At 41.4% G+C, this 23,999-nt stretch overlaps 1 protein-coding gene across 1 annotated transcript in view; it reads right to left on the minus strand.

The window, feature by feature from the left end:
• Positions 1 to 862: 862 nt before the first annotated feature.
• LOC146640102 (protein kinase C-binding protein NELL1-like) overlaps positions 863 to 23,999 on the minus strand; it is a 313,384-nt gene continuing 290,247 nt past the window's right edge. Inside the window, exons 17-20 of the mRNA XM_085350021.1 lie at positions 13,716 to 13,909; positions 3,233 to 3,409; positions 2,600 to 2,824; positions 863 to 913 (exon numbers count right to left, since the gene is read on the minus strand). Coding sequence (XP_085206147.1) covers positions 863 to 913; positions 2,600 to 2,824; positions 3,233 to 3,409; positions 13,716 to 13,909 — 647 coding nt within the window. The remainder of the gene's footprint in view (positions 914 to 2,599; positions 2,825 to 3,232; positions 3,410 to 13,715; positions 13,910 to 23,999) is intronic.

Consider the following 23,999-nt stretch of genomic DNA (forward strand, 5'->3'; position numbering starts at 1 on the left):
CAAAAAATGTAAAGATGGAAGTTTGTATATTACGATGTGTTCAAGATGTGACTTTTGTAATGTCAAAGAAGAATGTAGTCCACAACTATTTGGGAAATATCAGTGATGGAAATCATGCTGACACCAGGACGTGAGGTCAACATGTTGTAAATTCATTTGGATTTCACACAAATCAGGACATCCAAAAGCTATTGCTAAGTTTTTAGCACAATATGGACAATATCAGTGACAGAAACAAAAAACGCTACTCACAAAAATTCTGGTACTGAAATGAAAACGGACCCCATTTCATCATAACATTGTAATATGACACTGAACTACCTCCTGATTCAGTAACACAAAACACAGTAAAGTGGATGCATTCCTTTTGGTTACCAAAGTAATGGATGTTTAGTTTCCTGTAGGCGACCAAGCATTAAAGAGCCCGTGTTTGAGCAAATGTAGACAGACGGAGCCCCTCAGCATCCGTCTGGCTGTTTGTCTCTGGTTTCGGGTTTGAGACATTTAAAAAGGTTTCAAGACGTTTCGTGAAAGGATGGAATTGAACACAGAGACACAAACACAACACAGCGACTGTGGTGAGAGCAACTCGGGCCTCTGTCTCCTCCTGAGTCACGCACGCACACTCAGTCGCTGTTTGTCGACAGAGGTACAGCATAAAAGCACAGCCGCGACACCCCAGTCTGTCCAGTGTGTGTTTGCAAATTTTCTTTTTTTGTGCACACACTGGCATGCACATGTGCATGCGAGAGTCTGTCCGTCTGTCTGAGGGGAAGGGTCGTCAGATGGTTGAGAGGATGTGGCAGTCCCATAGTGAAAGGAGAAGAAGAGGACGGCACGTGGAGGAGGAGGAGGGAGGGCTTTAGTTGTTCTGAAGGCAGTCGAGATCCACCGAGCAGCAAACACTTCCATTCTGAACAGAAAGGCATGACAAGATAGGAAAGAAGAGAGAGCATTAAATAAGGTGAAATGTAATATACAGTTCCACACTGTGCATGGTAAAGCTAATAACTCACTTCACAGCCTAAATCACTTTTATCCACCTGACTTACAGAAGGATTTGGGGTGGTTAACCTCATGTCTCTAGTGTCATTACAGTGGTACCTAGTTATACAGTGTCAGCATTATCCCATATACATTTGAGATATCAGACTGATATCATGAGATTTATGCTTTCACTCTAGTGCATAGGGATTATGAATTTGTGGTGGTAAGCAGTGGCACATCTGAGAAACTGAAGCACAATATATCTTTCCCAAAAGAAGTTTCCAGTTCCGCTCGATAGTCAGCAGCTCTCACTGTCATACGGACTGTGATCTGGAGTGAACAGTCGCTATGAAAAGGTTAATATCTCAAAAATATGTATCAAGGGTAACGGGCCCTCTGTATTTATGGCCGTGAAGAACACAAGGTCCTGTCTGGTCAGACGTAAAAACTGTCTCCAACAGTGGCACATTGTCTCAGATTGTGTCCCGGAGCTGCAGAGTGACACTAGGTTGGTGATTCAAGAAAGCACAGGCACGATGTGGCCACGTCCAAAAATCACATCAACGCAAAGACTGCTGCAAATATGTATCTAGTCTACTGATTCAGTTTATGTAACAACTATGGAAAAGTACAATGTAGATTTAGGTCTATGTATTTGATGTGCTCATTTTGCTCTTTTATGTATTCTGACTGCAAAGAAAACAAGCAAAACCAAAAAAGCTAAAGTGAGGGGGCAGCAGCCTATCTTCACCTAATGAGTGGATCTGACACGTTCCTGCCACAGTCATCTGCATGTTCACTTCTTTTAAGGTAAAAATGCTCCTTACATCATCTCTGACAGTCATTTTTCTTTTATGCATTCATCTTAGAACACATATAAATAGACACTGTGTGCCCTCTAGCACACATTAGCTAAATTGATTATGCCACATTTTCAGTCTCAAAGATTTTCTGCTAACAGCCAGAATGGCTGTCATTACTGATAAAATTGTGATCTTTTGGAACATCTGACATTTTTACATCTAAAACCCACAAGTCTTATCCCATTTGCAGACCCTGGAAGAATATCAAACAGAGGTTTGGGGAAAGTGTTTTCAAGTTAGCGATCTCCTGTATACTTTAGCCTAGCATGTTTGCCATTATGGCGGCTCTGCTACGATCCCACTGGTTTATGTTGTGTCCAGCTGGCATACGTTTGTGCCTTGCAGAGCCGCCCCTAACCCTGCCAATCAGAACAACCCCTCTGGTTAGTTACTTTTTTACTCATTGTAATGGCTTTTTATTACAACACAGAGAGCTGACTGTTGGTCTTGGAGTTGGAAATTGGTTCATTTCTGTGTTTTCTCTCAGTCAGATGTGAAAACAATGATTTATGTCAGATCTTTTCCTAGACAGCAACACCGTGCTTGGGCTTCTTGCCCTGATGTACACTGTTTTTGTGGAACTCTGCCATAGAAAGTTAGCAGTCCCCATCAACCCTCAATAGCCTTAATAATAGCAATGTTGACAGGTTGAAATAAATTAAAATAGTCTCTTTACAAACCGGCAATTTGAAGCTCAAAAATAGTTTAAAAATCTACACAATTAGTTTGTTCATGCTGCATTGACCTACCTTGCACTTGCAAGTGGTGCAGGGTGATTTGGGCATATGCCATGTGTCTCCGCTGAGGCGGGCGATGCCTGCGGGGTCCTTGCATGTCTGCCGAATGTCATACGACAGGTTGTCAGCCAGGCAGGGGTCTGTGACGCAGCGTGGGCAACATTCGCCCTCTGCCACTGCCGTGTACTCGCACATCAACGTGGGGCAAACTAGAGGCCAGCAGTCGACCTCCCCTTCCTGCAGAGACACAGGTAGTGATGAAAAAAAGCACCAGAATTGCTATAGCGTGTGTGAATTTTCTTTTCTTTTCTTTTTTTAGTGTGTGTTTGTGTGTGAGACAGAGAGAGAATTCAGTTACAGATCTCACGCTGGTCTGTTGCCACATCTCTAATTAGAGAGGTGGTAATTTTCTCAGCCCTCATACACACACAGTTAACCAGCAGATCAGGGAGTGGTATGAATTAAAGCCCTGCTCTGAGCTTCATGTTGGAGAGGAGGGTTTTGTCTTTTTGATGTGATCTGTGTCTTCCAACAAAGCTCTTGCCTGCTTTTATTTAAAATGGACAATAGCTTCTGTGTGAATGTGTGTGTGTGTGTGTGTGTGTGTGTGTGTGTGTGTGTGTGTGTGTGTGTGTGTACACAAACCATGCAGCGGCACTGCTGGCAGCCGTACAGCCAAGATGCTCCGCTGCGGTAAAGTGTGCGTCCGCTCTGATCCAGACACTGGCTGCTGGGCCTGTTGTCACATCCAGGACAGCAGAACAGATCCTCTTCTGGGTCTCCACAGTCACAAGGTCTCCGCCTGCAGTACGTCTGCCCATCCTAAACAACAAACGTCACACACATCGGGGTGCAAACTGGCTTAAATAATGTACGTAGCTTATCATCTCTGTATATTCTGGGTAGTAAAATACAATACCCAATACACAATAAAGGTGTCCCTCAGTAAAACAAAGGGCTTCAAACTCACTGTGATTTATATAAAAATGAAATAATGGGTCTATAAACATGAAATATTACTGTGAACAAACACAGTTTGAGCACTTTCCTGAGGCAGATTTTTACTTTTGTGTAAATGATCCGTCATTGTCTTTGACAAATGGGAACACCCTGAAGTCGCCGTACCAAGGCACAGCCTTACAAACAATGCATTTTCTGACTTTCTCCTTTTCATATGTCTCCCACTCTCTCTCATCAATTTGCAAAACAATAACATGAACACCAAGCAGGCTTTTAAAGCACGTTGTTTATTTTTTCTAAATTAAAATTTAATATCTGATTTATATAAATATGTCTGGCCTAAAATTAGTAACTTGTTAAGCACTTTTGACAACAAGTCTTGCTGACAGTCAACCAAACTGGGTGGGGGGCATTCTCTACTGAGAGCAGGTCTGGACCATGGATGATATAAAGCAGGTTTGAAAAGTGAGGATAATGCAAAAGTGCCTTGAACCTGTATTCTCTCTAAAGGACACCGGATGGTAAAGCTGCAGTTGTAAAGACTTCTATGGGAAAGTCTATGGAAAAATTGCTACAGTATCTGTCTTGATCTCTGTAAAGAATTTCCTGCTAGCTTCATGGCTCAGTCACTTGTTTCGGGTTCTATTTAATAAAGAATGACTTCTTTTTTATAGATCATGGTGAAACTCTGTTAAAAAATTAGGACTTGTCAGTCACAAGTCATTAGCTAATGGGTTTCACAGTCAGACAAGCTCCAGTTTGTTGAAACCAGAATGGTGATGGTGAAAATGCTAATCTTGAGGCTTGAGTTCGAGACTTTAGAAATCAGTGGTTGATGTCTTGTTAGATAAGCTCACCTATTATACCGTCCATGGTCTACATCTGCATCTCTTTAACTTATCTTATTACCCATCGCAGCAAAGCCTCGCAAGAGCATGGTGCTTCCACCACCATCATCATCATGTTTGGTTGAAGGGATGCTATTGATTGGATGTTGATCAGTGTCTGGATTGCTCCATTCCAGGTGTTGGGAATTGTCGCCACATTGTCCTTCTTTAACATTCTCCCGCATTCACAAAGGAACTCTGGCTCTCAGTCAAAGTCACCAGTGGGTTCTTGGTTGCCTGGTGGGCCATTTATATGGATACACCGTAATAAAATGGGAATGGTTGGTGATATTAAAGTCCTGTTTGTGGCACATTAGTATATGTGAGGGGGCAAACTCCTCAAGATGGGTGGTGACCATAGTGGCCATTTAGAAGTCGGCCATCTTGGATACAACTTTTGTTTGTTCAATAGGAAGAGGGCCATGTGACACATCAAACTTATTGGTAATGTCACAAGAAAAACAATATACTAATGTGCCACAAACAGGACTTTAATATCACCAACCATTCCCATTTTATTACAGTGTATCCATATAAATGGCCCACCCTGTAGGTGGACAGGTCTAGAAAGTCTGTTGGTGGCTGTCGAAAATATTCAGTCCTTCATCATCTCAGTAGATGATTCACTCGACATATGGCTTGGTTCATACTGACTTAAACTGACAAAAACTTTGTAACTTCACTGACAGGGATTTACATTTCCTATTTATGTCCAGTTATTTCAGTTAGACACAGATGTGTTCTAGTCAAGATATAAAAGCATCTCAAGTGTCATTGATAGAAGTGGGACGCACCAGAGCTCAATAGTGTGTGTCATAACAAAGAGCCTGAAGAACAAAGAGCATAACAAAGAGCCTTTTTAACACTTTGATTAATAATTGAAAACATCTATAATAAAAATCCTCTGGTGATGTTTGTCTTTCTTTTTCTTAAACTAAGTTTTTTTAATCTAATATAAGCATCAAGAGAACACTAAATGGCTAAAAGACACTAAAGATGTAGAAACATACCTATGGGTGATTTCATTTTCTTGTAACAAATTTTACATTTTCCCATTTTAAAAAAGCAATTTAATAGCACTCTAAATGAGACTAGAAGGGGTTGGGCGGCAAAGTGAAATGCAGAAGAATCCGACTGATCTGCCTTTCCAGCCGCTGTGTCATTGGCTCCCTGTCTGTACCTGGAGAAAACTTTATGGTCCATTTTACTCAGCACAGCCAGCACTGTCTGGCCCCAGGACGGCAGTGTAATGGAGATGTAAAAATGTTACATAAAAAGGCTGTTAGAAAATGTATGAGGGCCATAAAGTCATTCTGCATACCATTAAAAGGGCAATACAGAGCCAATGTTTTATCGATGCATATTGTCCTGCTACAGTAACTTGTGAGTCCCGGGGTGCCGGTACTGATGGCCTTGGTCTTTACAGTTACAACCCTGGACTTGCTGGGGAAATTACTGCCAATTGTATCGCGCTGGCAGAAAATATGAATGCAGGCTGCTCTTTTTAATACAAGGAATACGACCACGTCTGAATGCCAATGACATGCATTTGTGCCAATCAAAACAACTTTACTGCTTTTTTCAATAATAACTGTTTGATAAATTTGATGACTGCAGACAGCAGTCTTTCTTTTAAGGGGGTATGATATGTACAACATAGTCGTACAGAATATTGTTTGAATTTTCTCAAATTAATTCACTTAGGGAGCTTGTTGATCTTTGTAGAACTTTTATAGAACTCTAAAATGTTATTTATTTTTTTACTTAGCTTGATTTTCTGTTTCATTTTTTCATTTTGGTTTTTCAATCTGGATGACGCTGAATAAGGAAGATCTTTGTTTTTAAGTCTCACTTTCATTTCACATGGCAGTGTGTTTGCACAAATGTATTCCTCGCTGCCATCTTTGGCTGTCGCTCAGGCGGAAGAGCAGGTCATCTACTGATTAGAAGGTTGGTGGTTCGATTCCTGGCTTCCCCTAGTCTGCATGCCAAATACAGGGAGTGCAGAATTATTAGGCAAGTTGTATTTTTGAGGAATAATTTTATTATTGAACAACAACCATGTGAACCCAAAAAACTCATTAATATCAAAGCTGAATGTTTTTGGAAGTAGCTTTTAGTTTGTTTTTAGTTTTAGCTATTTTAGGGGGATATCTGTGTGTGCAGGTGACTATTACTGTGCATAATTATTAGGCAACTTAACAAAAAACAAATATATACCCATTTCAATTATTTATTTTTACCAGTGAAACCAATATAACATCTCCACATTCACAAATATACATTTCTGACATTCAAAAACAAAACAAAAACAAATCAGCGACCAATATAGCCACCTTTCTTTGCAAGGACACTCAAAAGCCTGCCATCCATGGATTCTGTCAGTGTTTTGATCTGTTCACCATCAACATTGCGTGCAGCAGCAACCACAGCCTCCCAGACACTGTTCAGAGAGGTGTACTGTTTTCCCTCCTTGTAAATCTCACATTTGATGATGGACCACAGGTTCTCAATGGGGTTCAGATCAGGTGAACAAGGTGGCCATGTCATTAGTTTTTCTTCTTTTATACCCTTTCTTGCCAGCCACGCTGTGGAGTACTTGGACGCGTGTGATGGAGCATTGTCCTGCATGAAAATCATGTTTTTCTTGAAGGATGCAGACTTCTTCCTGTACCACTGCTTGAAGGTGTCTTCCAGAAACTGGCAGTAGGACTGGGAGTTGAGCTTGACTCCATCCTCGACCCGAAAAGGCCCCACAAGCTCATCTTTGATGATACCAGCCCAAACCAGTACTCCACCTCCACTTTGCTGGCGTCTGAGTCGGACTGGAGCTCTCTGCCCTTTACCAATCCAGCCACGGGCCCATCCATCTGGCCCATCAAGACTCACTTTCATTTCATCAGTCCATAAAACCTTAGAAAAACCAGTCTTGAGATATTTCTTGGCCCAGTCTTGACGTTTCAGCTTGTGTGTCTTGTTCAGTGGTGGTCGTCTTTCAGCCTTTCTTACCTTGGCCATGTCTCTGAGTATTGCACACCTTGTGCTTTTGGGCACTCCAGTGATGTTGCAGCTCTGAAATATGGCCAAACTGGTGGCAAGTGGCAACTTGGCAGCTGCACGCTTGACTTTTCTCAGTTCATGGGCAGTTATTTTGCGCCTTGGTTTTTCCACACGCTTCTTGCGACCCTGTTGACTATTTTGAATGAAACGCTTGATTGTTCGATGATCACGCTTCAGAAGCTTTGCAATTTTGAGACTGCTGCATCCCTCTGCAAGATATCTCACTGTTTTTGACTTTTCTGAGCCTGTCAAGTCCTTCTTTTGACCTATTTTGCCAAAGGAAAGGACGTTGCCTAATAATTATGCACACCTGATATAGGGTGTTGATGTCATTAGACCACACCCCTTCTCATTACAGAGATGCACATCACCTAATATGCTTAATTGGTAGTAGGCTTTCGAGCCTATACAGCTTGGAGTAAGACAACATGCATGAAGAGGATGATGTGGACAAAATACTCATTTGCCTAATAATTCTGCACTCCCTATATTCTTGGGCAAGATACTAACCTTAAATTGCTCTCCGATGCATCCATCGGAGTATGAATGTGGGTGCGAATGTTAGTTAGAAAGCACTAACAAAATGTGCTTGCGTGAATGCGTGTGAATGCACAAGTTGTGTAAAGCGCTTTGAGTGCGCAGAAGAGTAGAAAAGCACTATAAAAGAACCAGTCCATTTACCATCTTTCTAATTTGTGGCTTTTTCAGTCTGTTATTTCTGATATGTTCATCTTTAATTTCCCTCTCTTTTCCCTCTCTTTTCACCGACTACACTAACTTTGTGGCTCCCCTACAGTCACAAGCGATTCTCATTGCTGGTCCCAAGACACCAGATCACTGCTTGCTTACATTCAGTGAGCATCCCATATCAAACTTCCCTTCAACACCCCTTCAACAGCTGGAATAAAAACCAATGTACCTGTGGCGTTGAATTCTTTCACATTTGCAGCTGCTGATTGCACAATTGCAAGCATTTGGTTTTGGTTTGGTTTTCTGGCTCTGAATGTAAGATTTGTTAATTTGATGGTTTATCACAGTTAATCGCTACCAGACAAAGAGACTTCAAAATGATCACCAGAGTGATTCTATTTCAGAAACATAAACAGGTAAAAACAGAGGCTTCAGTCCTGACAGTTCATCACTGCTTTTGCTACTTGTTCAGGTTCTAGCCGCTGGGCTGGGGTTGGCATGCACTCAACTATAAAATCACTCGGGGTCCTTGGCTAGCTTTCTGTTAGCATGCTGTCTGTGCAGATACTTGCAAAGACCTGCAGTTGTGTTAGCATTAATCAGGTAGTTCTCTTTTAAACATTCGTTAGCTGTCTCGCCATTCCAAGCCAGCTATACCAAGCTTCCCTAACATGGCAGACTGCTGCCCAGCTGCCCAGAATTCCACCCCTGCGGTAGGAAAATCTCAGGTTCAGATACACATGACGCTTGTGTGATGTGCAACACGCCTAAGCGGCTGTTTCCAAACCGGGTTCATGCGAACACTGCACTCGCTTTACCCTGAAAAGCCTTTGTCAAAGGCTAGCCCACCAGGCTAGCCTGTCGAAGAAGAACTCAATGCTGTCTCCAGTCGTTGCACCAATGGAGCACATTGAGTCGGCCACGCAAGGCACCAGGACATTGTCCTCCTGCTGGTGGACAATGCCGAGGTCAGCTGCGAAAGCTATGTTGTCCTTTTCCCCCAAGGCTAACAATGAGCCACACCGTGAATTCTCTGAGGGAGCATCAGAACATCTCATTTCGGACAAGGATGATAACATTTTCTTTGGCCCCTCTGGTTGGAATTCTGCAACACAAGGGGCCGATTGTGAGAACCTTGGCACACAGTCCCGTGGCATGGAGCTAAATAGCTCCATGCCGCGGGACTTTTACAACGTTAAATAACGTTGTAAAACTGGAAGCTGAAAAGCTGGCAATCCCATGGCCCACTCCACCATTTTCTTCCTCCAAACACGAACTGAAATCAGTTGATTGCAACAGAAGGAAAAAAAAACATATTTGCCTGATGTTTAATTTTCTTTCTATCCCCTACGTGTGCACATAACTGAAGAACCCTTGCAATGCAAATTATAATGTGATTACAGTAACGTAATCCCTTGTAATGCATTAATCCCAACACTGGCTGCATTATCTCAAACATTTAACTAATTTCCAACTTGACGCTAGTTTGAAACGTAATGAAACATCATAACTTATAAGTACCAGAGAAAGTTTACCCAAAGTTTTTAACAGGGCAGAAATTTGATATCCTAGTGGCAAACTTTAAAATACATAAGCCGATAAAGCATCGTTGAAACAACTGCTCTTAGCTGGTATTTCAGGCCAAATAACTCTCTGTCTGATTTAGATTAATCTCACACTCCGATGCTATCTTCAAAAAGAAACACCTGATCAATATCCCACTTTCCTGCTGCAACAGTGCACCATCTCATTCTGGCTCCCGAGCACATAAAAGAGTCATTAAGATGCCAAAAATATTTGTCACACTGTAATGCAGGCTAATCATAAACAGATGGGAGAAGAGCGTGGGGATTTTTTTGTATGAACGATCAGAAATGTTTCATACTTTGTGTTTGTGTCATAACTTGGCATACATTAGCCAAATTAATCTACACACTTACAGTGGGGCAAAAAAGTATTTAGTCAGCCACCGATTGTGCAAGTTCCCCCACTTAAAATGATGACAGAGGTCAGTAATTTGCACCAGAGGTACACTTCAACTGTGAGAGACAGAATGTGAAAAAAAAAAAATCCATGAATTCACATGGTAGGATTTGTAAAGAATTTATTCGTAAATCAGGGTGGAAAATAAGTATTTGGTCACCTCAAACAAGGAAAATCTCTGGCTCTCACAGACCTGTAACGTCTTCTGTAAGAAGCTTTTCTGTCCCCCACTTGTTACCTGTATGAATGGCACCTGTTTGAACTCATCATCTGTATAAAAGACACCTGTCCACAGCCTCAAACAGTCAGACTCCAAACGCCGCCATGGCCAAGACCAAAGAGCTTTCGAAGGACACCAGGAAAAGTATTGTAGACCTGCACCAGACTGGGAAGAGTGAATCTACAATAGGCAAGCAGCTTGGTGTGAAAAAATCAACTGTGGGAGCAATCATCAGAAAATGGAAGACATACAAGACCACTGATAATCTCCCTCGATATGGGGCTCCACGCAAGATCTCATCCCGTGGGGTCAAAATGATCATGAGAACGGTGAGCAAAGATCCCAGAACCACACGGGGGGACCTGGTGAATGACCTGCAGAGAGCTGGGACCAAAGTAACAAAGGTAACCATCAGTAACACACTACAACGGCAGGGAATCAAATCCCGCAGTGCCAGACGTGTTCCGCTGCTGAAGCCAGTGCATGTCCAGGCCCGTCTGAAGTTTGCCAGAGAGCACATGGATGATACAGCAGAGGATTGGGAGAATGTCATGTGGTCAGATGAAACCAAAGTAGAACTTTTTGGTGTAAACTCAACTCGTCGTGTTTGGAGGAAGAAGAATACTGAGTTGCATCCCAAGAACACCATACCTACTGTGAAGCATGGGGGTGGAAACATCATGCTATGGGGCTGTTTTCCTGCCAAGGGGACAGGATGACTGATCCGTGTTAAGGACAGAATGAATGGGGCCATGTATCGTGAGATTTTGAGCCAAAACCTCCTTCCATCAGTGAGAACTTTGAAGATGAAACAAGGCTGGGTCTTCCAACATGACAATGATCCAAAACACACCGCCCGGGCAACAAAGGAGTGGCTCCGTAAGAAGCATTTGAAAGTCCTGGAGTGGCCTAGCCAGTCTCCAGACCTCAACCCCATAGAAAATCTGTGGCGGGAGTTGAAAGTCCGTGTTGCTCGGCGACAGCCCCAAAACATCACTGCTCTCGAGAAGATCTGCATGGAGGAATGGGCCAAAATACCAGCTACTGTGTGTGCAAACCTGGTAAAGACCTATAGTAAACGTTTGACCTCTGTTATTGCCAACAAAGGTTATGTTACAAAGTATTGAGTTGTATTTTTGTTATTGACCAAATACTTATTTTCCACCCTGATTTACTAATAAATTCTTTACAAATCCTACCATGTGGATTCATGGATTTTTTTTTCACATTCTGTCTCTCACAGTTGAAGTGTACCTCTGGTGCAAATTACTGACCTCTGTCATCATTTTAGGTGGGGGAACTTGCACAATCGGTGGCTGACTAAATACTTTTTTGCCCCACTGTAATTGCTATGTGTGCTAAATACTACTACTAAAAGGTTTTTTAGATGTGTAGAAGGCACAATGTGTGGATGTTAAAGAGAATTTTTAAGTCTTATTTTTATAGTTTTGCCCATCCTTCTTATCAGTTGTTATAACACTGTAGCCACTAAGTTTATTGCTGATATCTCCACCTTTACAGCTTTGCTAATCTTTGTCGAAATCCTCTAAACAACTCCATTGGAATCATATCAAACTGCCGGTAACAATGTAGCTTTGTTCCCAGATCTCAGCTTTTACTTAAGTATATTGTTGTTTTGTTACAAATAAAGGTTCTTTCAGACAGTGAATGATTACTGCTGGAATCAGCAGGATGCAACTTTGGCACAGGAACTCCTGGCTACTTCCTGTCCTACGAGCCTATAAAACACAGACTGCTGCTGTCAAACTACTGCTCTGCATGCTGTTAAACAGAGCAGGTTATAGTGTGGAATAGAGGAATTAAGCATAGAGATATAATTAATATATGCCTTGCCTACTGTTGTAAAATAATGAACCTTGTTTATAGATCCAGATGAGTAACAGTAACAGACTTGATCCTGATATTGCAAGCCTCTGTTATTGATCTGTCTGGCCTCTGCTGGCAAAGTTTTTATCATTCATTGAACCTCAGATACAGTAAAATTTCTCCAGGAGGTCAGAGACAAGATTATGGATCTCCAGCTGCATTGTTGTAAAGAGTGAGAGAGAGAAGCTTAAAAAGTTTAGCTGTGAGGAGCACAGTTGTGGTAGAAATATCCATAGTAAAAACAATGGAAGCACAGGAAACTGTGCGATAGGATCAGGCCAGCAAAAATTGCAAAACTAATTCACTGAAATTAAGAAAGAGGTTAAACTAATGGAAGAGGAGATTTTTCTGCATTCCCTACTAACCCAACTCCACTTTCAGCGTTTACTGTTCGAGTTCACTGAACAGACAGTGCACATGTTACTCATGTTGTGACTGTATTTTCAGTATTGTATTGCTTCCAGGTTTATAAAGCCAGCTGCATTTCCAGTGCTCCTGTATTTTCTGGAATATCAAATGTATTTTATAGAATTACAATTTATTAAATTGATGAAATTTCATGGAAAATGACTGTCATGTCAATGATTTGATAAGTATCTGATGATAAGTGTAATTTTGTATTATTCGATTAGTAATTGTGGAATTCCACAATTACTAATTGTGGGACCAATAATATTTACATTATACATGTTTTCCTTAGGCAGTATTACTGAAAGGCACAGCATACATTTTCACTGGCATGCAGATGATACCCAGCTTTATCTATCCATGAATCCAGATGACACACACCAATTAGCTAAACAGAAGGAATGTCTTATATACATAAAAACATAAAAAATTAGAAACATCCTGTCTCAGAGTGATGCTGAAAACTAGTTCATGCATTTATCACATCTAGGCTGAACTGCTGTAATTCATTGTTGTTGTTGTTGTTGTTGTCTTTAAAGTGTCCTATAAAGCATTCAGTTCCAAATTGCAGCAGTGAGAGTACTGACACGGACTAGAAAGAGAGAGCATATTTCTCCCATATTAGCGCCTCTCTTCATCAGCTACCTATTAAATCAAGAATCAAATTTAAAATCAATCTAGTCTGGGAGTCATTTCTCTATTATTATAGGGTTTTTACCTTCCAATATAAAGCTCCTTGAGGTGTAAGGATTTGGCACTGTATAAATAAAAATTGAACTGCATTGAGTTGAATGTCAAACTATTGACTGGTGCTCACATGGTTTTATTTTATTTTTTTACTGTCCTTGGATGACCAAAAAGCTATGATCCACCCATAATACACCTGGTCATAATAAAAACTCATTCATGGGAGGTCAGAGACAAGATTATGGATCACTTTCAGGTCCTGGTTGAAGTTCAAAAAAAAATTCCACTGTTAACAACAGTATTGCTTATTGCAATAAATGTGTATGCACGTGATCATGTTCTATACCTTGCAGGAGCATACAGCACAGCGATCAAAGCTGGGTTTCCAATCTTCTCCATTGCGTCTCATTCCTTCTTCCTGTGGGCAGTCACCACTGCAGCCTGGACCAGATGTGCACACACAGTCATAGCCTCCTGGGAGGTTCACACACACACTGTCATTCCAGCAGGTGTGTGTCTGCAAACTGCACTCGTCAATGTCTGGAAAACAGAGAGTAATCCATAGTAAATAAATGCCGGTCTTTTGTTTAAAGTTAGTTCTGTAAATGTAATTGTGTGACTAACAGTAAGGGTCAATAAAAGATCAATGGAAGAGAAAGAAACTGAGATCATTAAGTCATAAAACCAGTTAGGGACGGGGTGTGTTTGACTGAATTTACCAACTTCAGACGTTTTTGTTCGTGTTTCACTTTGCAAGGATGGACCTCATCACACCACAGATCTAAATATGACAATGTTTGTGAGAAGGCGCAACAGTTTGGATAATGAAACCAGTGAAGTTCCCAATACACAAATGCCACCACCTCATTCATTTATTATATTTATTTCTCTGAAAGTGCAATTAAAGGCAGTTCTCTGTCTGAACTCTCAACGGTAATGATAATGAGGTAAACTTGATCTAAAATCACAGGGATTATCTTGTTGATAAATCTGATTTCAAAGTATGCTAGTATTTACAGGTCTTCCATTCTTATTCAGTGAATATCCAAGTTTTTTCCCCCCCCTCACACATTAATCTTTATATTTCTGATTCTCTTTATTTTAGACTATCACACTCCTCTCGTGGGATGGTGTAATATTCCTTTTTCTTTGACTTTTCTAACAGGACTATCTGCATACAAAAACAATATTATTTTGCTCTCTAATTATTTTTAAGATATATGACAAAGGGCATATTTTGCTTCTAATCAAAATGCACTGTGCAAACTCTACTACTTTGCTTGTCTAAATTATAAATTTGCAGCCTTTCTTCGTGCCTGACACCTGTTAGTAGAAGCACGAGTACAAATTAATTATAATGAATGGATTATGTTCAAGATTAACCTTTCCCCCCCCCCGAAGAACAATCGTGTTCTTTTATCCGGTCCTTGATACCAAATGAAGCACATGTATTACAACACAAAATGCACTATTTTGCACATCTACACATGGGAATGTTTACCGTGTGGGGGATATGGTGTACATGCACGCTCGATTTTTTCCCCCGCACATTATTGTGGATTCTGGAAAATATCTAATGTGACATTTATGATGTTTACAAATCTTTATTTTAACTCCCAAGTGCAGTCACTCCGTCAAATTACAGCATTTAGTTATTTTAGTGGCAGCAACTGAATTGACAAGTTGCTGGCATCAGGCAGATTATACTTTGCATACATACTGGAATCATAGCTTTAGCCACTTCGTTTATATTCTCTTAGCCGATTTGGCCGAATCATCAAAGGATCTGCTCAGTCAGCTTCTTTCCCACTTTTACCCACTAGAGATCAAACAAACTAATCATAACAGAGAGAGCGGATGGCATTTTTCTCTGCTTTTCTTTATCAGCATGGCACAGGAAGGAAGGTGCCAAATGTCTGTCCATAACTATTACCAAGCCCTATAATTTAACTCACTTTATCCCCACTAAATGTGAAGTAATCGGAGAAAAAAGGAAAAAAACAATTTTCTTTTAACAGCAGTTTGTTTTTTTCCTCTTCCCTGCTAGCGCCTGCTGCCTGAAGTCATCAATCACATTCATTCGGTACTGGCCGCATGCTAGCAGTGTTACATGAACAAATTGCAAAAGCAGAAAAAAAAACTACATTATAAATAGTTAAATTCCTGATTTACTATATACTGAAGCATTGTACTCCCACTGGGAGGAAAATAGTCAACAGGTCAATTTACATTCGACTCAGGGTGAGTGATGACCGTCAGCACGGTTAAGAAGACTGATTTCCACATCACCATGTTTCCTTGCTGATTCTTACTGTTCACATTTCCATCAGATGATTTTTGGACATGCCAGACTGAGCTCTGCATGATAACACTGCCTCAGCTTTGTTTTTTAATTTGTATACAGTACTGTGAAAAGTACTTGCCCCTTTGCTAATCTTATTTTTTTTTATTGTTTTGTTATCTTTTGTCACCTGTGTAGGTTTCAGATCATTAAACGTATTGTAATATTAGACAAAGATAACACAGCTAAACACAAAAAACAGTTTTTAAATGATTATTTTATTTTTTGAGAGAAAAAAGCTATCCAAACACACCAGGGCCCGTATCCCTAAAGATTCTGAGAATCCTCTCAGAGAGCTCCTAACTTAACCTAAAAATTCCTTGCCAGGAGTTTTAGCTTAGAAGTGATTCCAGAACATTTTCAGTGAACTCTGAGCAAGGAATGGATGGAAAATCCTATCTTAGTGAGGAGGTGTGGTTGACCCCGTTGCTAGGTATGAGTCATCATTTCAAAAGCCGTGATTGGTTGATCCTACAAGTTTGATGGAAATGAGCTTTTGGTGATAATGAGCAAAGGATGTACCCTCAAATCAATAAACATATTATATACTCTAATCTTATGCTGACTGTAATTGTAAATAATATTTCACATTCAAGAAAATATCTGGAAAATGAATAGTAAGCTGTAGGGGTTATAGCCATTAGAATCTAAAATATGTGAAAACTTAAACTCATTACACCCTGTTCAAATAATGATTCGTGTCTTATTTGCTCATATTAATATCCTAGCTGGCATATTTTGTACTTTCACTCCCATATGGACCCCGTTGAAAACAAGATGGCCTATCTCAAGAGGCTGTCCTTAATGAAGTAGAAATCACAACGTTACAAGTCCAGTGTGGTCTTAACGAGGGTAACACGGCTCAGCTTTTAGCAATGTCTGTGATTGCAGACCCAAGTCATCACTGCTGCATTGTTGCATTTTCCCAGTTGCCAAATACCTCGGGGTTGTGATTACTTTCGTCTCCGGTGTAATAGCGTTGTGGCGTCGAGTTGGTGAAGTAATTGCATCTCTAAGGAGATCCACCACAAACATGATTCCTGCACGATCCAATCTGTAGCATCTCAATAATTCCCTGTCATCCAGTGTTTGCAGGACATCTCTCCTGCCTCTTCTGTTGGCCATTTTGTGCAGCTGCTTAGGGGAACTCCTAAGCCACTAAAAGTCCTCTTCCCTGCTCTTAGCAGATCTCGCCTTAGGAGCCCTTTTAAGCGCTAGGAATCTTGAGGAATAGCTTTTATATTAACTGGGATTGTCATGTCACTTTTAGGGGAAATTCTAAGAAAACGTCATGACTCTGAGAATTTTCTTAGAATTTGGCCGCTAGGAGCCACTTTTTGCACAAAGATTCTTTAGGGATACGGGCCCTGGAACCTATCTGAAAAAAAAAAAAGCCACAAGAAAGAGACTGGGCAAAAACGGCACCCCTGGGAGAGTAAAAACCACTGCTGACCAAAAAGAGCACAAAAGCTTGTCTCCTATTTGCTAAAAAAAACAACAACACACACCTTGATTCCCAAATACTAGTTCCAAATAAAGGTTTTTGGAACTTTTTGTAAAGTTTGGCTCCTGTAACATCTGGCATAAACTAACAACTAACACATCTTTAGAGTGGGGTACTCCGGCCTCAAATCCAATTGATGCATCAGTGGTGTTATCATACACAACATCCAACATTTCCCTATGTGACAGCTGTGGCTCAGAAGGTAGAGCAGGTTGTCTACCAATTGGAAGGGCAGCGATTTGAACTTCAGTGTCCTTGAGTGAGATCCCAAACCCCAAATTGTGCCTGAGTGTGATAATCAGAAAAAACTTAAAGGCATAGACCAAAGTACTGTATGAATGCGGCTTGTAGTAAAAAAGTGGTTTAAATGCTCAACTACAGTAGAACAAACATTTCTATAAGTACCAGTCCACTTAATGTACAAATTCTTACATCTTACTTGCTTTACTTTAACTATTTTCTGGTCTATAAAACCATTTTTTTTGTTCTGTCTCAATAGTAACCATCTGACTATGACTTTTCCTCACAAAAAGAAAGGTGGTTTCTATTCCATATCCAGAACTGTGTGCTTGAGATGACCATCATAGCAATATTTGCCCCCACTGACATCACAAGAGTAGAAAAAACTGTGTAAAACTAAGCATTTAGAAAATCTCAAGTTTTTCTTTTGCTTCATAGGAATTACATGTACAGAAAATGTAAGAAAGAAAATGTCGCCAGGTGAATATTTCACGTGGCTCACTAGAGCCATGTCTTAATGAGGCCTTTAACTATTCCCATTTCCCCCAAATCAATAACAGACATGGTTCAAAAAAGAAGGCATGTGCACAGTTTTAGACATGTCTTTAATAACAAGAATGGGGAGTTTTTAAAGCATAGATATCAAGAAGCTGACTGCAGTAAAGATCCCTTTATTGAGCTATAGCTTTGTGCATACTCTCAAAAGTACAGTTAGATGGTAAAGTGTCTCTCTCTCTCCTTGCCTACAAATGGTCCTAAGCCAGGTTCTGCCAGAGGTTTCTTCCTGTTAAAAGGGAGTTTTTCCTTCCCACTGTTTGCAAGGGCTTGCTCATAGGGGATTTTCTGATTGTTGGGGTTTTTCTGTATTATTGTAAGGTTTTTACTTTACAGTATAATGCACCTTGAGGCAACTGTTGCTATAATTTGGCATTGTATAAATAAAATTACATTGAATTGAATTGAAAAGGTGTTTGTAGTGAGTGCCAGAGTGCATCTTAAATAACACAGCTGATCAGGGGCAGCTGTAAAGTTTGTACTGCTTTATGAATTGTGAGTGAAAAACACAGCCAAACAAATGTAAGGCGATTTATTGCTACCTCAATCAGTGCTTACAAGCTAATATTAACTTGCTATAAGAGTGTAATGTTATCAAAGGACACACTAAAGCAACAAAAACACATGACTTGTACCTTTGGAGTGTTACACTGACATTTTTAGCACCTCTGGCACACAAGTTGCTCAGACTGTTAACACCATGCAACATATATTTATGTTACTGCTGGTGGAAAATGATGAGTGGTACCCAGCGGGCAGACCTGCTTTGTGTGGATACATGAATCTTGGCCAGTGCCTGTTGCCAAATCATCCCCAACAATGGTGACACTGCTTAATGTATAGCGCTCTAATTGGTTGCAGTATCAAGTTTGCACGATACAGAGAGATAGAGATCAGGAAGCGGCGCAGTCGGGAATTTATTGTGCCAGCAACAGACTATTTGCATACGCTAAATGAAATCCCCATCAGCCAGTCAGACACACTGTACCTCTGCTGGTGGAGGATTAATGCTCTTCATGCTACATTCGCCACATTCAGCCACAAGCTGCTGCTCACACATGAAGCCTGCTCTCACATGTGGCCTACGAAAGACGACTAAATACAAAAAGCCCTTTAGAGTAACCATCTGAGCACAGCCAATCACATGTAGAACTTACACTCGCAGTTAAATGTGCTGTTACACATGAAAGCACTAATCCTGTGTATGTACATGATAACACACATTTACAACAAGCGTACAAATTACTAAATCCCACTGACAGATGCTGGTAATTATAGAGCATCTGAAAGCTTGGGTATTTTAGTATTTACACTATTTTTCTTTGGTATGTCTCCAGTCAGTCCATATGGAAAAGGTCACGTACACCACAGAGAGAGGGAAAATGATGCAGAAACCCTGTCTTGCAGGGAGACAGTGCGAGTTTATGCGGTATTATCCTCATCTTTATTCACAATCTGTTTATTAAAGCCACCTGTCTCCCCCTAAAGCATTAGGCGTAATGAACGACTGTCAAAACGCAGCCCATGCAGCTTTCAGTCACAGCCTCACCACAGCAGAGTTGCGTGGCACAATGCAACAGTATACAGTGTTTTGCCTGGGGCATGCGACGTGGTGTAGCCAAGCCAACACACAGAACTAAGAATGCAGTGAAATCTATCGTGAGAAAACACAATATGACACAGAGAGGAAGGCAGACTATGCGGATGTGTTTGAAGCGCCTGTGTGACAGCTGATTAATGGCCCTCTCACGCCCAAACTGAGGCAGAGTGCACTTAGTGGCTTCACAAATAAAACACTCTTGTAGATCCATGTGTCACACAGCAGGATGCCCTCAGAGCAGCTGAGTCATTTGCTCTACGTTCAAAAACAGAAATTAATGCCAACGTTACAACAAAACACTTATTTATAAAAAAAAAAAAAGTGACACGTCCTTTTCATACAAGCCATTTTCACAGGGCACACATCCACAAACACTGTATGATTCCCTAATTTCCTTTTTTGCCAAAACACAGAATATTTCCGACTGATTACCACTTGAGTTATTTTTGCCACCACATAACCGTAGAATATCAGAATTAGCACAGGTCCACCGCTGGCGACCTGTGTTTCTCACAGATGAGAGCAGGTTCACCCTGAGCACATGTGACAGACATGAAAGGGTTGCACCATTTTTTCATTTTGATTTTTGGGGTGTCTTTGATTTCCACCCTCTGTTGATCATTTCCATTTCCATCAAACAATGTAGCATCCTTTTGTTCCTATCACATTACTCAATCCATGTCAGTTTAGATATCATGAGTGTTTGTTCCCCCCATTGAGCTCTGAAGTGTTTTCCAAGAGTTCCATTTTTCTGAGTCCTACTCCCACCTCCTTAACCCAATATCAGTAAAAGGACAGGATTTGGCATTTTATGCATAGATCTCAGTGGCTAGTGAAAAGAAAAACAAAAAACAAGTGAATGAGAAGCTATCCACATAAAAGCAGTTCTGTGTACGAAAATATGAGAGCAATCATATCTCATAGATTTTCATTTAAGGAGGGTGCTGGTTCATCAAAAGTCTTTGAAGTTTTCCATCTCCACACTGTTGCTCCCACAAACCTTTATTGTTAATCTGTGGGATATTCTGTAAAAAAATAATGACGAGGAGTAACTTGCACAGGGTGAAACACCCTGTGCGGTGGTGACATGCTCTTGGCAAACACAGAGCCAACGACGTGGTTAACTGACTAGTACTGCTGCTCCCTGCTTCGAGCTAACTTTCTTATTACAAAATGCTACTTTATGTTCGGTTGACTCATGAAGGGCTGTTGGAGGGATATTGTGGAAGGGGGAAAATCCTGTTAAAATGTCATTTGTACTTATTTCCCCTGCCGGCTTCCAGCCTAATACTGTAAATTGGGCGGAGAAAAGGTGGCGGATATACTATCTCTCCAACATGCACTCAAATGCATCCGACATGTACCATCCACATTTATGAAGCCTAGAGAGCAACACAAGTGCTTTCACTAATCACACCACTGCATACACCAAATTCCCAGTCATAAAGCCTCAGAACACAAGAAAGTTAACATCCAGTTAGACTTGCTTGAAGACTCATGACTGAATGTGCACATCAGAGTAACTAAAGACCATTAGATGAAGGTAATCAACCATATTTATGCATCTTATTATCATAAAGACATCTCATTACACAGTGTTTTCTTGTTGTGCCACTAGACACTTGATCAAATAAGTCCTACTTACAAGAAAGTACAAGAAGTACAAGAAAAATTATGACACCAAAAAAAGCAGTGCACTTAGGGAAGGAGCTTTGTGGAATGTGTTGAAATTAAGAACCAGAGTGGAGAAGTGGATTATATTGCAAGAAGGATTTTCTACTGCAGTTCCTGATGCTTTATTCACAACAACCATCACGACCACAGCAGCTGATGTAAGCTCTCTGCAGCTGCCAATATCCACGTAGAACCAAGCCACCATCATTTCAGAGCTGCAAGATTATATGGGCTGTATTTTTGATACCAAGCAGATAGCTGTAGTCATTTTTTCCTTTAATATTACCACTGAGGGAAATAACACTTTCACTCCACTGTCTAAATACCTGGCAAAAGTATACAAAACTGCAAAAACCTGAAAAACTGGATTTGAGATATTTCTTTTTTTTTTTTTTTTTTTTCACTTACTGAACATGGGACAGACTTGACTGGGGGAAAGAAGGGGAGAAAGAAAGAGGGAAAGAGAAACAGCTGAGAAGAGGGACGGGGGAGAAGGGCAAAAACCAAAAACCAACAGAATGAGCAGAAAAAGAAAAAAAAGAAGAAGAAAAGAAAAAAAAATGCATATATCAATCACCTGGGTCACCTGCTGAGAAAGAAAAAAAGAAAACAAGCAGAAGAGAACAAGAGTAATAGAATAAACAACATCACAATGATATATGGGAATATGACAGTAAATACTAAATATTAAACATTATTGTGCAGCACATAAGATCAACAGAACACAGTGTGCTTTGAGGTAGGAGCCAAAAAGGGTGTAGTTTGTGGGTGTGATCACCCGTGTGTACACCTGTGAGCATGGACGCGCTTGTTTTTTGTTTTTTAAAAGGTTCCTTCATGTAATGATCTGCTAGAGGGTGTGGGGGGGGCCACAGCCCCGTCCTCCAGGGCATGAAGCAGGTATGGAGGAGATCAAAACTCCAGACATCCAGAGGCCCCCAGAACACAAGAGACCAAGGAAGACCAACAGAGGGGCAGCCGCGCCACTGTCCCAGAAAGAGCTGAGGAGAGTCCCAGATGAGGGCTCACTCAGCAGCCGCGGAGCAGAAGCCAGGGGGAGTTGCAGTGACGCGCCCGTGAGCTCCGCCGGCAGCCAGCCGTGCCTGAGTGACCGAGCCCCAGGCCGAGAGGCCGGGGGCACCCCACCTCCGAAGTGGCCCGAGCAAGCCCCAGGCTCCAGGCCCCGATAAGCGGCCGCCAAGGAGTGAGCCGGTGTGTACCCGGACGCCCATCCCCGGACACAAAGAACCACCAACGCACCGACGTCTGAGGGAGTCCGCCACTGGCAGGGGAAGTGGTGGTAGGGGGAGATAGGCCTCCATACCTTGGAGGGCCTAAGATGTCCCCAGAGAGGTGGCGCCTGACACCCAACCTGACATATAGACACAGAAATACAGGCACACACATATACAAACATCCATTCCCACCCTCATGCTCTCATATACACTTACTCCACACTCAACCAACGTGGAGACAGACATAAAGAGACGCTGTACACACGATCACACTCCCCAAGCGTACTCTAAGCCCCGGGTCTAGGTACCCTTGCCCCTGGAGGGGGGGGAACTGCACCCAGACCCAGGTGGTGTTACCCTTTTCCCTGCGGTGGGGGGAGGCAGACCGCCCCGACTCCGCAGCAGCAGGGAGGCCCCACACTCCAGACCGCAGTCGGACGGCCAACTCCTCCTCCTAGCCCCCCCGCTCCAGCAGGTCGCAGAGAATGGGGGTGAGAGAAGACTCCAAACCTCCCTCCACCCGCTCATTGTAGTGTTGATGCATGTGTGTTCTAAGGTGCATTTAAAACCCAGGAGGGCATGGAGCTACCTGCCAGAGAGCAGGATTTGAGATATTTCAAGTTTTTATTTGTATTTTGGAGACCAACATAAATGATATTTGTAGTAGGTGGTTGTGCTGACCTGTAAGTCACTGTGCATGAAACGATTTAATCACTAATTGAATGAGCAAATATGACATCATAATGGCAAAACATTTGTAGTGTGGCAATATGAGGTGGGTGTTCAGTCTGTGTGTTAATGTGATGCAAAGCTGTTTTTGGTTAAAGTCTGACATTTCTGGTACATCTCTCTTATCGCTTTCCTTCAGAACTGAGTTGAAGTGAAACTCACTCTCTTGGAAGGGAATCTACTGAAATCGTGCCTCTCTTCTTCAAGTAAATAAATCAAACCAGACTGCTGATGTTGCAATATGATTTAAAGGTTAAATCAAGGCAAAAGCATTTCACTCAGCCAAACGATCCTGTTCGCTACACCTATTACACTCTGCAATGGTGCATGGGCAAAAAAAAAAAAGCAAAGCAATGGCTTGAATTTCTTGAGAATTTTTTATCTGAGCTTCTGTTCTTGTAAAGGAAGAATGTGGGAAATAAACATAAAATGAGGCACTGATGTCACAGGATCGGGAATCAGCGAGCAGCTACTGTTTACTCAAGTTCTGTTGCTATTAACAAATGTGATCTTAATCAAATTAAACATTAGCTACATTATATTGCCAAAAGTCTTCAGTCAGCCATCCAAATCATTGAATTTATGTGTTCCAGTCCCTTCCATGGGCACAGGTGTATAAAATTAAGCAACTAGGCATGCAGACTGCTTCTAAAAACATGTGTGAAAGAATTGGTCCCTCACAATTCCAGTGTGGTATTGTGATAGGATGCCTCATCTGATAGATGAGGTACTTATCTGACTGCACTGTGTAA

This window comes from Diplotaxodon limnothrissa, linkage group LG1 (assembly GCF_057381915.1).
Source record: "Diplotaxodon limnothrissa isolate DT_005_m linkage group LG1, D_limnothrissa_male_GT1.1, whole genome shotgun sequence".
Lineage (NCBI taxonomy): Eukaryota > Metazoa > Chordata > Actinopteri > Cichliformes > Cichlidae > Diplotaxodon > Diplotaxodon limnothrissa.